This window comes from Cinclus cinclus, chromosome 2, assembly GCF_963662255.1.
Source record: "Cinclus cinclus chromosome 2, bCinCin1.1, whole genome shotgun sequence".
Lineage (NCBI taxonomy): Eukaryota > Metazoa > Chordata > Aves > Passeriformes > Cinclidae > Cinclus > Cinclus cinclus.
In genome coordinates this window covers 79095537-79112629 of record NC_085047.1, presented here as the reverse complement: position 1 = coordinate 79112629, position 17093 = coordinate 79095537, and the positions used below count along the sequence as shown (strand labels likewise).

The 17093-nt window shown below is 41.5% G+C and overlaps 1 protein-coding gene across 1 annotated transcript in view; it reads right to left on the bottom strand.

Annotated features, from left to right (window-relative positions):
• The window catches only part of PCCA (propionyl-CoA carboxylase subunit alpha), a 271152-nt gene extending 257872 nt beyond the window's left edge, over window positions 1–13280 (bottom strand). Inside the window, exons 1-4 of the mRNA XM_062514894.1 lie at window positions 13227–13280; window positions 5279–5356; window positions 2078–2125; window positions 1923–1991 (exon numbers count right to left, since the gene is read on the bottom strand). Coding sequence (XP_062370878.1) covers window positions 1923–1991; window positions 2078–2125; window positions 5279–5356; window positions 13227–13280 — 249 coding nt within the window. The remainder of the gene's footprint in view (window positions 1–1922; window positions 1992–2077; window positions 2126–5278; window positions 5357–13226) is intronic.
• Window positions 13281–17093: the final 3813 nt, after the last annotated feature.

The following is a 17093-nucleotide window of genomic DNA, read 5'->3' as shown; positions in this document are numbered from 1 at the left end:
CCCTCCAACACACTCCATGTTATCTCTATGAACTGCCATGAGTACATTAATGCATTTCTGAGATACCAGCTGGGATTTTCTTTCTCTTGGGAACTATTACAAATTAAGGACCCTATTTGTATTTTAAAGCTAAGACAGCACTGTAGATCAAAGCAGCACAGACATATTTTCAATTACCTTTTTATAATGCACTACTTGTACACCCTCCCCCCTAAGGTCACGAGCTGTACTTCATCATGCCATTCTTACTCTCCCATTATGTTCTTCAATCTTGGTTTTTACTTGCTGCTTTCAGCTTTTTTCACAGTCTGCAGTTCATAGCAGAATCCACACAATAAACAGACATCAGCGAGAAGACCAATTCATTTTCTCAGTTGTGGTATGGACTGGTGAAAGAAATGGGGGCTTTTTTAAAAAGTTTTTTTTTCAGGATGAATTAATGCCAGTGAACAAGGCTATGCAGTGCTGCTAAACAGTGAATCCATTTATCCTAACAGCAGATACTGTATATACAAGATGGAATTCAAGTACTCATCAGCATGGTTCAGTTTTACTACAGGAATCATAGATCATACAAAGTAGTTTGTCTTCATATTCACATAAACCTTGGCTTCCAAAAGAATTAGAATTTATCATGATGTCTGACATCCACCCATTAAGAAATCATTTCACATCCCATTGAGCACCCACAAGCTACTGCATTACCAGTTAAGGCTACCAGTTGAAATCCAGACCAAGTGTACTTTCCATTCACCTCAAAGAAAGAAATATTTGTCATAAAAATCCATCAGTAGAGCAGTTCAGAATTCCCATTTCAGTGCCTTGCTCAATCTACAGCCTATTCATACAAGCTGAGCTGATCATGTAGTAATAGAAACACAAGAGAACTCAGACACAAGCTGTGTCAAAGTCCAAAACTCCTAACAGTTCTCACCTTTCATTTAACTCTGCAAACACCTAAGTTTAACTACTTTCAGATTTCATCAACCATGGCTGTTTCTCATGTTGAGTGACTCCCCACCTGTATTCACAAGTCCTGTCCTGCATAAAATACACTTCTGGCTTTTTTCCTGGTAGCTTAACTGAGTGAGTTCTTATTAAATCATAATACAGAGGTTTAATTCCATCCTATATTTCAACAAACTTTCCTGGGACATGAGGGTACCCCCAGTCATTTCTCCTGTAGCAGTTCTTTCAGGCATGGAATAATACTGTGTTCTCTCTAGTCAACAATATACACATATGACTACACTTGCTGTTACACCACACAAGAAATTATCCTGCTGTTGTTGCCATGAATGATAATGAAGAGACTACAAAACTTGAAAATGGGCAAGACAGGTACCTTACTTGTCTAAAATCCCATTTTGCCACCTTCCTGCTATGCTGCTCTATATTGAGGGCATATCAATATCTTCATCAAATGGAACAGCTCCATTAAGCCTCTTTAGCATACCTGGTAGAAGGGAACATTTCTCTGGAAAGTAGAAAGTAATGAGAAAGACTTACCAGACACAGGAAAAATTTATACTAAGATCTATACAACTTCTAGGATTCACTCTTCATTGCCTTTTTGCACATATTAGCAAAACAAAATTTAGATTTCACCACCATTCTCACACTTGTTGCCCATATCTACCTATGTGCACATGTATCTAGCTTAATCCACACAAAGATGAAGGCAGCATTTACACAGGCAAAACAGAGAAGAGTTCACAGAAAAAGACATGCTAAATACTTGTCCAATCCTTCATCCACCTCAGTATCTCCAATCACTTCAAGCACAGAGGAAAAGGACATATACAAAGATACTTCAGAATTGCCAACATACCTACAACAATAATCAACAAGACTGCATAACAACTGCAAGTGTTGCTGAATTACTAAAACCTCATCTACTACTTGAATTAAGTACTACTCACAGCGTTGGCATCAACATCACTGTGTATGGCAACTGTTTTAATCCCCATCTTCTTACACGTTTTGATGACCTATCACATAAGAAGTGACAATTATCAATATTTAAATAACAATAGTTTTAGAATTAAACAAAGAAAATAAAATGTTACATACTTACTCGGCATGCAATCTCTCCTCTGTTGGCAATAAGGAGTTTTTCAAAAGTCTAAAGGGAAAAGAACAATAAGAATCCTGAGAGACAAACAGAATATAAGTTTTTCTCCCTCCAGAAACAGGCATTCTTTTCTACTCCACTTCCACTAAAACCATGGTTTACCCATGAGCTCATAATTCTGAGATCACCTACTATTAAAAGAGTTCTCCTGATTTAAGTGATGATATAACAAACAGTATGCTATACTAGATCTACCTAGTGCACACATTGGTTCAGAAGAACAAGGCTTTGACTATTCACACCAGCATTCCTTGGATCTCCTTGCCAACTAGAACCCCACAGCAGCTCTAGGAGTCAGTCAAGCTCAGGGAAGAGGTGCAGTAGGGTTTATGTTGCCTGGAAGAAGCACAGGTACATGCTGGTAGTATATAGGTACACTGTATATACACTGTGGTCACTGCCCCTAACCAGTATAGACCATCTGGAACACAATACTCATCAGTTATGGGAGCCCTTTAAAAGACATTCCAATCATAAGGAAGAGAGTCTCCACCATGCCTAGGTCATGAAGGATAAAAGACCAACAGTTTGACCCTGAACAGGTATATCTGTGGAGTTGTACCAGCCTTGCCCCTTCTCCTACCTGAGCCTCACCTGAGGAACCTGGCAAAAGCCTGCATGGCCATCAAAACCCCTGTTACACACTCAATACTAAGTAGCATCTGCAATGCAACAGAATAGCAAATCAAACTTACTACTGGCCTGAAATTCACTGTAGCCTTTCACACTGGAAGCCCCTAATACTGCAAATGTACCTTCAACACTGCTGTATTATGCCTGTGAGAAGGGGATAACAAGTTGTTCGAAGTCAATAAGCCTTATACCCTTTCCAAGTCAGAACAGAGTGGTGGAGCAGCACAGTTGCTCAGCATGAAGATCTCATTCCTGGGAGCGAGGGCTATTGAAGTCATGGGCCCCGCTACTAAACACACTTTGGAACTGTATCTGCTCAGTTATAAATACAGACTGCCACTGAAAGGACTCTCTTGAGTGACTTGGTCTTGGGTAAAAGCATTGCCCCACTGCTTTCCACACCTCACGTCACAGGGATGCAGCTCCAGGACATGTCACAAGTTTAATACAGTAATTGGCCAGTCCTACTCTCCCTCCCATGCTCCAAATGAAAGACATAGGATAGGGAACCAGTAGGACTCTCTCCTTCAGGGGCAGTCCGCAGTCAAACCCCATCAGGTTTACCAAATGATACCAGAAGACATTTGACAGCTATTCTTCCTCCAGTACACCAAACAGCTTGTTTGCATATGGACTAGGGGAAGAGAAGGTATTGCCACCACAATAACTAAACCGTTCACTAGCCTCACTAGCTAATTAGTCATTAGCTAATTTGAAGAGGGGAACACAGGTGGCCAGAGGAGAAGGAGGAACACTGCAAAACCCCAACAGGAACTTCCACTGACAGACAAGAACACATTGTTTGCTGTATACTCCAGAGAAACTCAAGGTGCCCTTGACCAAATTTACTCTTTCCAAGTCAGGTTGAGCTGACATCACCCGACCAGTTTAAAAATACTACCACGTGATAACACCATATGGAAATTAAGTGATAAGAAATCCCTACAGGTGAGAGCTGCAGCAAGCTTATACAGTAAGTTCAGACACATCTGCTGAATACCACTGCTCAGTGCACAGGCACACCTGACTCAGATGGATCTTAAACATCCTTAAACAAGCTCAATTATCAGAGGCACAAATACTTGAAGAATACCACAGAAGCCAGCAACTTTTTTGAAGAGCTTTTTTTTAGCTGGGAATCTGGTCTAAAAAGGTTATCAACAATCATACAAACTGTTCCTGAACCTGAATTTCAGCATTCTAGGTACCTGAAGATTTTTAGGCATACAGACTTGAGGGGGAATTAAAAAAAATTCTCCCAAATACCTGGTATTGAAAAATGTCATGACTCAAGTTCACCATCAACTTAGTTCTTGGTACATAAAAAGTGTTTCATTCATCAGCTGTGGTCACAGTGCAAGACAAGGCTTCCAATATGAAGATTATATGAATATTTTACATTCATTTTAACTTTTCAATTCTAATCTCTGTATAAAGACAGAGAGCCTAGACTCAAGTCCAGCACAACAAAAAAAATGTAATTTGTGTACTGCTTTGGAGTAACTTTGCTATATCATTTCCACTAATTAGGCTAAAAAAGTATCACGTGAAAATCTTGTCATTATGAAGACAATTTAAGCTCTTTTCTGGTTTGTTTTGTTCACTGCCCCTTTCAAGTCACTGGTTGAAACGACACAGCTCCTAGTTGAGAGAAACCAAATACCCAACTATACAGCATAAATATAATTATGCATTTAGCAAAGCAGGAGAACCTTAATTAAACAAGAACCTTAAGAAAAAGAAATCCTCTGAAAAACACCTGTAAAGCCACAGTTCTAGGTACACAGTGGTTTACCCTGTTTCCTAATATTGCTTCACTTCTAATTAATTGCTTCTACAACAGTATATCAGCCAAGCCTATCAGTCCTGAACTGTTTGCATCCTTGCCTTTGAATATTAGTGTACCTTCAATCCCAATTTTTCCAAGCGTGTTACTTCAGAGGTCATGCCAAGACAATCTTCCACAAGGAAAGTTTTTCTTGGCTTATAACTAAATTGTGATTGCTACTGCACAAGCCCCAGGATGAGGATTTGCTATTCTTTGCAGGCCTTAAAGGTTCATATTTTTTCTAAGCTCTGAAGTTCTCACCCCCATGCCAGATCATCCAACAGCCCTGCTAGTAGCACTGTTACATACTTTTGTTTCCACGAACAGCTTTTGACTAGTCTAGCTCTGGGATGTTTAAACAGGCCCATTACCACCCACACCATGAAAAACATTAACAGTTGCTTCATAATTATAACATGTTCAGGCCAGTATATAACTTTTCCAAGCTCACAATCACTTATTAAGTTTTTTGGTATACACTGAAACTAGTATCCAATCTTGCTTGACATGTATCCTGCAAAGGTAACCTCCTTTTTGGTTTAGAAAGAAAAACATGCTATTAAACTAGTTACACCAAGAGAACTACCATTGTTAGCTGCAGCAAGAAGAGGAAGGCAGCTTAAAAAAACAAATGCCAGTATTACAGTAAGATGCTAAAAAGAAACATGCACCATACTACTCACCTTTTCATTTGGATCATACACAGATGAATAGAGTTTATGTGAAGTTATAAGGCACCATCTTGAACACAGTGTTTCCCACTACAGAAGAAAAACAGGAAGTTAAACCTGTTACAGTATGCCATTAAATTAAAAAAATTTCATACGCTAACATCTTGAGTAAACTTCCATAACCTTTCATTCCCTCCCCAGGCATATTAAAGCTCATTGAGAACTGCCCTTCTCCACATCCAAGCAAACACCCACAAACAGTAACCAGAAACAATTCAGAAGCTCTAGACAGGAGTCATTAGCATCATTAGCTTAAGCATAACTTTTGGGGTGTTTTTAGTAAAAAGTTCAACTATACCATCTACTTTCCTTCTTGTTCCAAGAAATACCTACAAGAAATTCTCAAAAGAGCATGCATGCACATGTCTGTACACAGTAGTGATGAGGAGAGGCCTTCACTGCTAGGGAACTGTTGGGCATACAGCAGGCAGCAGACTGGGCCCGTACAGAGGGGAGATGTAGAACAGACTTTGGATGCTAGCTAAGCTCTCAGTCTTCCCTATCACAGCCTCCTGACAGCAATCTGAGGAAAAGAGGTCTTTTCCTCTCAGACTTCTGCTCTGAACCAACTTCTACAAAGACAGTTCCTACAATTTAACATTTTTGCACAACACAGGAAAAAGCAGTATACACATGCTATTTCAAATAAAATACAAATCTATGATATCAGCTATTATAAGTGAATCAAAAAGGAGATTCAGATAAGTATTACTTAAGCAAGTCATTTCACAACATAATAGCAGTTAGCCATTATCAAAAACAATCATACAGATAAAATTATACCACACTAAAGATGCATCAATACAGACAGGTCTGGCAAAGTCACACTTAATCACCCACTTGGAATCAAAAAGACTCTAAAAAGCCTTAATAGTAGATATTGTCTAGTAGGAAACAAAACAGCAGTGATGGGAACTGCCAGAACTCAATCTGTCAAGTCTGTCTTAAAGAACTGTTTTCAAAAGTTGTGGAAATCTGAGGAAGTAGTAGAAAATAAAGGCTGTCCCGTGAAAAGGCTGGGAAAAAAATATACGAATATAGACTATATTAGAAAAAAAAAATCAAAAAATAAGGAAGCATATGTGCACATAAACAGCTTAACTAGAGAATTCAATTGCACCTTCCACAAGAGTAATGAACTTAAGATAACTCAAATATTGATAAAATTTTACGTTTACTGTAAGCTCATATTGATTTTGAAGTAAAAGTGGCTGTCAGTAGCTGGACAGTGAATACCCCCTAAACAGCCCTCTAGCCTGATCACATGCTTCCCATGTTGCATCACAAAAAGCAGAAACCAGCCCAGGATTGAGGAGGCCATCACATTTATAATGCAGTTAATCTTTTAATGTTATAAAGGAAAAGCAATATATTTCAACAACAATAAAGGAAGCCTTAGAGCCATGCCATCTCTTGCCAGCTCCAACCAAGCTTCATGAGCAGAAAGCTACTAAAGTTACACAAATTGTTTAGTTGCCAGTCACTAGAGGCAGACATAGCATACACTGTTCTCAGATAATCCACCTATACTTAGTTCTTCCAAAGAAGTCATGTAGGTTTAAGCTTTCTCAGACTAAAAAAAAAGTTAATGGAATGCAGCCATTCCAGGTTGTTTCACTGAGTTGTTTCCCATTCAGTTTTGTTTGTTTTAGTGCGGGGTTTTGCTTCTTTTATTTCTTTCACTTCATTCCTCAAAGATAAAATCCAAACCAACCTGAAACACAAATCATTTGCTATACTAGAATCGAATCTACCAGAGATTCCCTTGATTTTCTGGGTGGGTTTTTGGGGGTTTTTTTTTGGTTTTTTTTTTGTTTTTTTTTTTTTTGCAGGAGTATATTATTCTTCATCTGAGGGTGTGACAGTAAATCTGTTTCAGGCATTAAAGAGAAGAATAAAGGACAGAAATCTGCAAGCTGAAATCACACCTGCCCGCTGGGCATTATCCCAAGTTTAGAGCACAATTGTTACACATTCAGTGACTGTACTATTATCTAGATGTTGTCAGAGGGCAGAGGAAGGATACCTAGAGAATCAGAAGAGTACACTCTCCTGCTCCAGAATACACATGGTTAAGCAGATTGAGTCACTCTCCTCAGAAACAGTATTGACAGAAGTGCTTGAGGGACCACAAATAGTCTAAAGAAGGTCATACAGGACACACAAAAACTCTCCACTGAGTTAATATTATTCATTGGAGAAAGTGCTTGTTAAGGGTCAGTGGGGCTAATCTAAATACTTGCAGTTAGCAGGGAACAGGCGACAACCAGGCAAGTAAGGAAAAGCTTCTGAATTTTCTTATAAGTACCTTTCATACAAAACTAGTTTTGGATGCCTATGAGAATCCAGAAGAGCTATGCACAGGAGACTGGAAGGAAAGGCTATGCCGGAGAAAATTAGCTAGCATTAAGCTGCAGAATCTTAGCCATTTTAGGAGAGGGGGGAAAAAAAAAAAAAAAAAAAAAAAAAAAAAACCAAAACAAAACAAAACAAAAAAAAAAGCCCTGTTAAAACTTTATGCAGAAAGAATAAAATTACCAAGCAATTAAAAAAAACTTGGAAAAACTTTAAACCACACTCAGCTCCGGCTTTTAACACTACAGAATTGAACAGATTCCACATAAAAATTTTGTAATAGCCTAAACTAATTATATACCCATGTTTAAAAATTTAACTGCCTTCTCACACACACAAGCAAATCACTTAGAAAGCCAGGCTCAGCCCTGAACTGACTACTTGTGGGGTCATTTCCTAAAACAAATCAAGCATATTGCTCAATTCAGATGTGAAATCCCAACTCTAGTTCACAACTTTTAAAATAAGGCATTCTGTATGTAGCCATACCAATATACACTGGTTTAAGAGCTTGCTTAATCTAGTATCCCCTTCAAGAAAAATCTCTTTATAGAGGTCTGCACCTAGCCACTATGAGCAATTGAATAATTACTTAAAAATAAACAAGCATTTTGTAAATAATGCACATCTAAGGCCACAAAGCAACACCACTAAATTGCCATCTCCAACTCTACAGCTATGCAGCTATCATCATCAACCCCTAGGCTCCCAAACTCCTGCCATAGGTAGGTTCTTTAAGAGCTACATCAAACCCCCAAAGACCTCTCAAACCAAAAAACCAAGCAAAGCAAATCTAACTCTCAAGCTACATCCTTAACTGGCTGCCTCCCCCCAAACCACACATGCCTTAGCTATTATACCTTACAGACACTTCCACAGAACACAGCCCAGAGAGCTCAGGTTAGCCTAAAGAATTCCCTGTATCTTGTAAAACTAGGAGAGGGCAGTAGAGTCACCTGGTATAACTTATTTTTGTCATGATTTGTTACTTCCATTTGATAAGGCTTTTGAGTCTTGAAAGCCCAAGAATGCAGGCTATTCATTTATGAGAACTCAATTCTGGACTTCTGTATTTGGCTTGGAGTTTCCCACATCTACCAAATTTTTGGAAAACATAGTATACAGTATCAGTGTTGTATTTTGGAAAAGCATCCTGCTTCTTCTATTAGTAAAAGAAAAAAAAAAATAAATAAAACTGCAGAGGACCTTGTAGAATAGTATGCCCACTGCACACTGCCACTTGGACACCTCACAGACAACCTGCCTCCCCTTGGGCACCCAACCCTAGGAAACCTGAGGTGGTTCAAGGACACAGCATACAACAGCAAAACAGAAAATTACCTTGTTATTTAGATGTGGCTTATATGTGTGTTTTTAAAGGTTTACATGCCCTCATGGAAGAAGGAAGTCTCCCAGCCATGCTGGTCAGCTTGTAAATAACTCATTGATACTGAGCTTTACAAGCAGAAAAAGGTCTCAGTGTTGAAACAGATATGCAGAGTTCCAGATTTCAGGCAGGAAAAGCATCATATATCAATATTTGCTGCAAGTAGTTTAGTACTGCAAGGAATGTGTATTTTAGCATTGCTAGAAAATACAGTAAGCAATACCCAATATTAACAGCCAGACTAGCACATTTCTTTTCACTAGAGAAATTGTACCTCTCCTACAATTTTTGCCCCTACACATCCAGAGATTTGGGTGTAAGATACCACGAGAATAACCACTTTCTCTTTGTGGTATATCTAGTATCAGCCATCAGTATTCCCAAGTAGTTATAAAACTGACAAAAATTATGATTTCTCTTCTGGTATTTTGATTACACAGCAACTGTTCCAAATCTTTATTTCAACTCATTTGACAACATAATTTCCTGTGTGTGGAACTCTACTGATGGAGTAGGCATAAAGCACAGAGGAAGCAGACACCTTCAGACGACTGCAAAACTTTTAATCTATAAGGCTGAAAACATAGCTTTGTAATATGATATTAGACAAATCTCAAACAAGAAGGGAAATATAACACTTCTGTATTTTTTTTCTCTAAGGAAGCGCTCTCCCTTCCTCTGTATGCTCAGAGTGCTGAACAGCCAAGCCCTTGTAACTGTAAGCAGATTCTCCTGAAGCCCACTGCAAATCCAGCTGTGGTACAAGGTTCTGTAATGCACACTGCACTTCACACTTCCTTCTCTCTGACCAGACTGACAAACACCCGCAATTCTAAGAACAGAAAATCTCCTTCATATTTGCCAACACAGTATACAAACTACAAACAAGGAAACACTTATCCACCTAAGGCTACTTTTTTAAGCTCAGTAATTCCTATATCCAGGAATTCTCCTCTGTGCCAGTCCCTAAAGCCTGTATAGTGAACCAGCCATGGAAATACAACCAGCTGAGAAGCTACTCACAAGGACTAGGAAAAATGCATTCTCAGCCAGATTTCAGTCCAGCTTATCCAAGATATTCATGCAGTAGTGCTGGCACAAGTTGGAGAGAGGCAGGAGCTCAAAAGGAGCAGTCTGTGATTAAGACCTAACAGCTGCAGAAAGTTGGAACAGTTCCTAATGGCAGCAGCCTTAAGAGGTCCAGTAAGGCTGGCACCTATGAAATAGATCACAGTACTGTAACAATCTGTGCACGTTGGGGACAGACAAAATAAATTAAAACACAAAACGTTTCAGAACAAGAGTGACATTTTTTACCCAATATAGATTTTGATGAACCCTCAGGTTTTTTCCTTTCAAAACTTTTTGCTGTACTTTTTGCCCACAGTACATAGCACAGCATACCTTCCCTACAAATTCCAAAAAGCTACTCCTGGAACCAGAAATCTCTACCTGAACTATGCTTTAAGAGTGCTTGTCAGTAAACTAAAATCTGCAGCTTACATACTAGAAATAATCACTAAACTCCTGAATCTTATGGCTACATTCGTCTCCACAGACTGGCAATCATTTGAACTCCCTTCCCTAGTGGCAAACGATATCTAACCTTGTTATCCCATCACCCTGATACTTCTGCACTTATGAACAAGGGTGAAAATATTTCCCTGGAATAACAGCATGCTAAAAATAACATGAGAGAAGAGAAGAGAACAAGGAGCCCCCACAGTACAGATAACTTCCATAACTTAAAAATGTTGGGTGCACAGATGACAGAGAAACTTTCCATATATTTAATTCAATTATGAGAAAAACTTACCTACACTGATAAAATCTATATCAGCAGTCTGCTCTTGAAGTCATGATGTATAGTATTTATCACTTTGTTTTACATTATTTTAAACAGTCCAGCAGCTCTCTCAAAAGAGTTTCATGACTGAAATATCAAAAGCCATGTCTCACCCTCATTCTCTGATTACAGCCTTCTTTCAACATCAGGTTCTCTCACAGCTCCAGAAGTACAAAGCATTCAAAATTAAATTTTCTTTATATTCTAAGCAGAACTCGTTCTGCTTAAAACCTAAACAAAAGTGACAGGCACTACATGAGAAACACGGAAGAGCTAAATCCCCAGGTCAGTGTTTCTGCACCTTTCTCAGGTCCTTTATTGATTATCACATGAAAGCAACACAAGAAGCTAAGGACATCTCAGTAGCTACTAGCCCTTGAAAAAATTGTAGGAGTTTCAAGTACAATCAAGTTTGAAGATGTCAATTTATTATTTGCCTATGCTAGCAAAACATAAAAGAATCTATGAAAGCAATTTCCATGCAAATTTGTTTTATTACAGCTTTGCCAACATACTGCTGTCTTAATGGTGACCTTCAGGGCTACAAGCTACTTCAGTAACATAACTCATGAGTGGTATTAAATAGCTATAAAAACATTTTGTTTTACAGACGTGCCACTAATGCAACATTTTCAATACTGCATGCACTAGTGCTGTCAGACAACACCCCTGAGATGCCAGAAAGAAGGAAACAAACAGGCCTCTTACAGGCCTTCTGGAGGCTCCAAAGGACTGACATCATGTAGAACTACTTAGTAGGAAGAGCAGAAATCTTCCACATCTATATACACATACTCATGGCTACCCTCTGTTAATGTGGAGTCATTGCCAACTAAACAAGTTTGGTTTTCAAAAAGCTTCTCTTGTGTACACCTTCACAGGAAAACAGGTTTACTACATATATATTTCCTAAGGAAAAATACTTGGGTAAAACACATGCCCTTTTCCTCTTTAATCCCTCTTCAAAATTCCCCGCCCACAGAAACCACCTCTTTTACATGATTCCTAGAAACAGGTGAGGAGTTCTTTATAGTAGTGCTATGAGGCAACATTTCTAGAGAGAAGCCCATTCCACACCCTCAGGTATACACTGGGCAAAACACTTCCTGTAATTCACTGCACTCTTCTCCATTGGAACTCTACACAAATTTTCCTTTTCAGGGAAAAAAAAACACAACAAAACCAAATTGTAAATTCTTTCTACAGTAAACAATTAGAAGTATGTTGCACTACTTTTCCCATAAAGAAACTAACTGCAGTGTCATTCAACTGTTACACAACGTGCAAATGTTGTTTATTCTTATCTAAAATAATATCTTTCTCTTAATACTATCTGTAGAAGTAACAGAGATGAAAATACAGCAGGTGCCTCAGTGAAGTTACTCCGCAGGCTACAGAATAAGGCTTTACACATAATCTCATGTCTTCATCAAAAGCACTGGTACGGTTCTGCAACGAGTTTACTGCCTTTCCATGAAAAGCAAGAAAAACAGAAAGACATAGTAAAGCTTTAAGTAACAGCTGAAAGCATCATAAGTAAAGGGGAAGGTGGAGGGGGAAGAGACAACTCCTTTATCTGCTAGCTAACATTTTACAGCTAAAAATAACACAAAAACTACCCTCTACCCCAGAGTTTTCATAACGCTGTGTTTAACAGAGGGAAAGGGCAGAAGGAAAATGAAATCACAGAAGCTCAGAATCAATCACGTGGAAAAAGACATCGAGATCATCGAGTCAAACCTATGGCCAAACACCGTCATGTCAACTGGACCACGGCACTAAGCGACACGTCCAGCCTTACAATGAACACCGCCGGAGACACTGACCCTCACCACTCTCAAGTGTCACATAACCCCGCTCACCAGCAGAAAATTAATTTTTAAAAAACATAACAAACAAAAAAAAAAAAATCACGGTCTCCTGGCAACACGCCGACGGGATACACCAAGGAACGGCCTCTGGGATGCTGGGAGCCGGCAGGCAGAGCAGCCAAGACCCAGGTTTCACAGCCCCCGGCAGCCGCCCGCCCCCGGCCGGCCCTCGCCGACCGCCCCCGGCCGCACGGCCGCTCCGGCGCCCACCCGGGGCCGCGGCCCAGCAGACACAGAGCTCCCCGAAGCCGCTCACCCAGCCGGGGGTCCCCGCCACTCACACGGGGAAGCTCCTCCGGGGAGACACTACCCACCCCCGCCCTCCCGCACAAGGAACAGCCCGCGCCCGGCGACCCCGTCCACGGGGAGCCTCCGCCGCTCGCGGCTCGGCGCCCCCAGGCTGACCGCCACTCGCGGCTCGGCCCCGCCGGCGACGCTCACCCCCGGCAGCCGCGCCCGCCGGCCGCCCCAGCGCAGGAGCGAAGCCACCGCCATGTCCGCGGCCGCCGCCGCCCGGCCGCCCTTTCACCCGCGCCGCCGGGGCCGGGCCGCGCGCAGCCAATCCCGGCGCGCGCCCGCCCGCCGGGGGCGGGGTGGGGCGCGAGGGGCCCGCCGCGCGCGGCACGCACCCCTCGGGGCCGCGCTTGCGCGTGCCGTCCCTGGCGCGGCTGCGCGCGCGTCCCCGCCGCGCTCGCCCGGCGTGCGGGGCCGAGCCCGGCCCTGCGCGCGCTCACGGAGCCACAGAATATCCCCAGCTGGGAGGGACCCGCAAGGGCTATCCAAGGCCAACTGCTGGCCCCGCTCAGCACAGCCCCCGAGGCACACCATGGGCCTGAGAGCACTGTCCGAAGGCTTCTTGAACTCTGCCAGCCTGGCGCTGGGACCACTGCCCTGAGGTGCCGGTTCCAGGGCCCAAACAGCTCTGGGTGAAGAACTTTTTCTTAATACCCAGCCTAAACCTCCCCTGACACAGCTTCGTGCTGTTCCCCTGAACATTTGGGGCTGCCTGCTCCTGTGCACCTGCCAGGAGCCGCAGCAGCACCGGGAGGGGATCCATCCCTCCCCTGGGCTTTCAGGGGAGAAGGGGAAAAGCACAACTGTGACAGTGTGCCTGATCCAAGCTCTTGCCCTGAGAAACACGAGCACTGTCAGCATGAGAGAGATGCTGATCATCCTCTACTTCACATCATGTCAAGGAAGTACTTGCTGCTTGGCTTCCCAGCAGGACAGAAACTGAGTCAGCTTCTTCTGAAACGACCTGTGCATCTGGGTCCGGGTCCTCTGGGCATGCTGGATCCCAGCTGATGGACATGGCAGAGTAGCGCCGAGCCCCAAGTAGACTGTCATCCCAGGAAACACTGTAAAGGTTTTACCATGATGAGAGTGCAAAAGAAGTATCTGCTACCATCTCAGATCTCTCTTAAAATACAGCAGTCATAAACTCCCCACAGCGCTGAAGCGTAGAAAAGACACAGTCCAAGATGTCCAAACAAGTGTTCACAAAGCATAAGAATAACAGGAGTTCTTCCTTTAAATAACATTTTTTCTACCATGTGTTTCCCTACAATGGTGATGTGGGAGACCAAGGTAGACCCAAGCCCCCTCTTCATCCTTAATACAGTAGCAGATCAAGACTACATTTTCTGAGGCAGAAAGACAAATATTCTCAGTTAAGAAAAAGGAGTAGGTCATAGTTTGGAGTTCACCCAAGACATGCTTTACAACAAGCTCCTGACAGAGCTAGAAGATGGAAAAAAAATACTACATCCATAAGGAAAATGTATATGAGCAACACACACAATTAGATTAGGAATAACCCTCTCAGGCTTTAGAACAGTATAGGTCCTTGGGCATCTAAGAAAGTGCTTCCTATACAGCCAGATGATTATGTAAGTGCAGGTTTTACCAGATTACATCACCGCCTCAATTCACACATTATTACATAACAACCCTTATATTTTATACTTTTATAGTCCTCAGTAAATTGTCTCAGGCTATACATACTACATGTACAATCACATGCTGCATATTCCCATGCTGTGGGGAGGCACCAAAGGGGGGCAGAAGCTCCTGGGCAACTGGGTTCACCCAAATGTGGATATTTTCCTAGGACACTAGCTGTGTGGTCCCCTCAGCAAATCCCAAGTCCCTACTAGCATTTTACACATAATATTGAAAAAATTGGCCTAGTTTTATTGTTTGACATCACTATTTAAACCTCTTGTATCCATATTTACATTCAAACAAAGATATGAAAGCTGTGACCCCCCCCCCAAAAAAAAAAAAAAAAAAAAGAGAACACTAGTATCTCTAATATCTGAATCTGAAAAGAGACTGTCAAGAGGATGGAGCTAGGATCTTGTCAGTGGTGCTGGTCAATAAGATGAGGGGCAAAAGGAGAAGCTGAAAGACAGCAAGTTCCACCAGAACATGAGGAAGATCTTTACTGTAAGGATGAGTGAACTTTGGAAGAGAATCACCAAAGAGGTTGCAGAGTCTCCTTCCCTGAAGTTACCCAAAAGCCATCTGGAAACAATCCTGAGCAACATGCCGTAGGGGTCCCTGACTGAGCACGGAGTTTTAACAAGAAGACATCCAGTGGTCCCTTCTAACCTTAACCATTCTGTGAACTCTGCTGCATACCAAAGATTAGTGAAATGACTTCTCTCCCCTTCCTCCCAAGCGATTAGCAAAAATGGAATCAGCATTGGTTCCCCTCTGTTGCACACTTACACATTTGCTCTGCTGCATTAGCAATGCCTACAACCATACAGGTAGGAACAATGCAAGAAGACTGTTCTTAATATGTCTAGAGCAGGTCACCATATTCTCAATTGATAGTCACAAGCAGACCTTGCAGATTTTTATTTTTTTTTTCCCCAGTATACGTGGAGAGCCTTGAAAGTAAAAGAGACCAAGAGCAGAAGGGAGGTAGACTGACCACATTCACCACAGGCACTGCATTAGGTACATTAGATGCACAGGGATACACACCACACCATCGTGTTACTGCACTAGAACAATATCCTGAGGCACCTGACGTCAGTTCCTCCTGCACACATAAAGCAAACAGTCACATGGCATCACCGGGGTGTTTTCTTTTCCTCTACAGAGGAGATTCTGTTTGCCAGCCCCAGCTGAGGGATCGGCAGCCACCTACAGAGGCTCATCAAAGGAGGCCCCCCACAGCTGCAAGGGGAAACTGTCTGGGATTACACACAGACACCGCCAGCTGGGTGCATAAAGAACTTGATGAGAAATGGCCTAATGCAAGCCTGTTACCAAGTGAAGCTACGGCTCCTCACGTGTCAGAGGGACTGAGGGGGAAAAAAAAAAAGAAAAAATAAAATGCTAATCTCTCTGCACATGAAGTTTTCTGCTCTCAGTATTATTTGATTCTGACCAACAGATTTCTACTAGCAGTCTTTTTGTCTGTTCTGTTTTGAAACGGGTAGTTCACACAAAATACAAAATTTTGTTTCTGTAAGAAAAGGAAGATACATAATGGATTGATATCATAAACAATTACTATTGAAAATTCAAAAAAAGATAACATACATCACCACTGCTAAAGAAATTGTAGATATTAAAAAATTAAATTGGGAAACTAAGATATCTAGAATAATTAAAGGATATATGAGTTTGGATACAAACAAAGACCTTAGTCCTGCATGCATGTAAGCACATTTGTATAGCCATAACTCAATATACACTCCTGTCTCAGTGAGTTAACATGCAGAAAGTTAAGCAGGTTTATAAGACACTGGAACACTGTGCAACTTACTCTCTCATTATATTGAGGGGGTCCTGGAGAACTGCAGCTTTGAGAATTTCTTTGATCCTTTCATTAGAGCAGAGAGTTACCTTCATCTTCTAACATAACCCCAAATTCAGACAGAAATCATAAGTTGTTGTATCATCACCTAAATTTTAAGCTGCAACCCAGGGAGAAAACTGGAGCAATTGCAATCCTTCATCTAACAGGGAATATATTGTATCAGGTTTACTGAACATGAAATGCCTTATTCACAAAAGCCTTTGCCTGAAGAACTCAAAGCTAGAAAAACTCTTTGAAGTATCTGTTATATATTCTGTAAACAGCCTTTTCTTCTATCAGCATTCTGCTCAACACTCTGCAAGAGACAGAAATTCAACCTTAGAATCAGACTAGTCAATATCTCCCTACATCTCTCTGCTATGTACCTACAGAAAACCTTGACTGTGAGGAAAGATCCTTATGCCAGATTCACCTAAGAGAGTCAAGAGCTGGAGGGGTTTTCAGACACCCCAGAGAAACCCCAAAGCCCA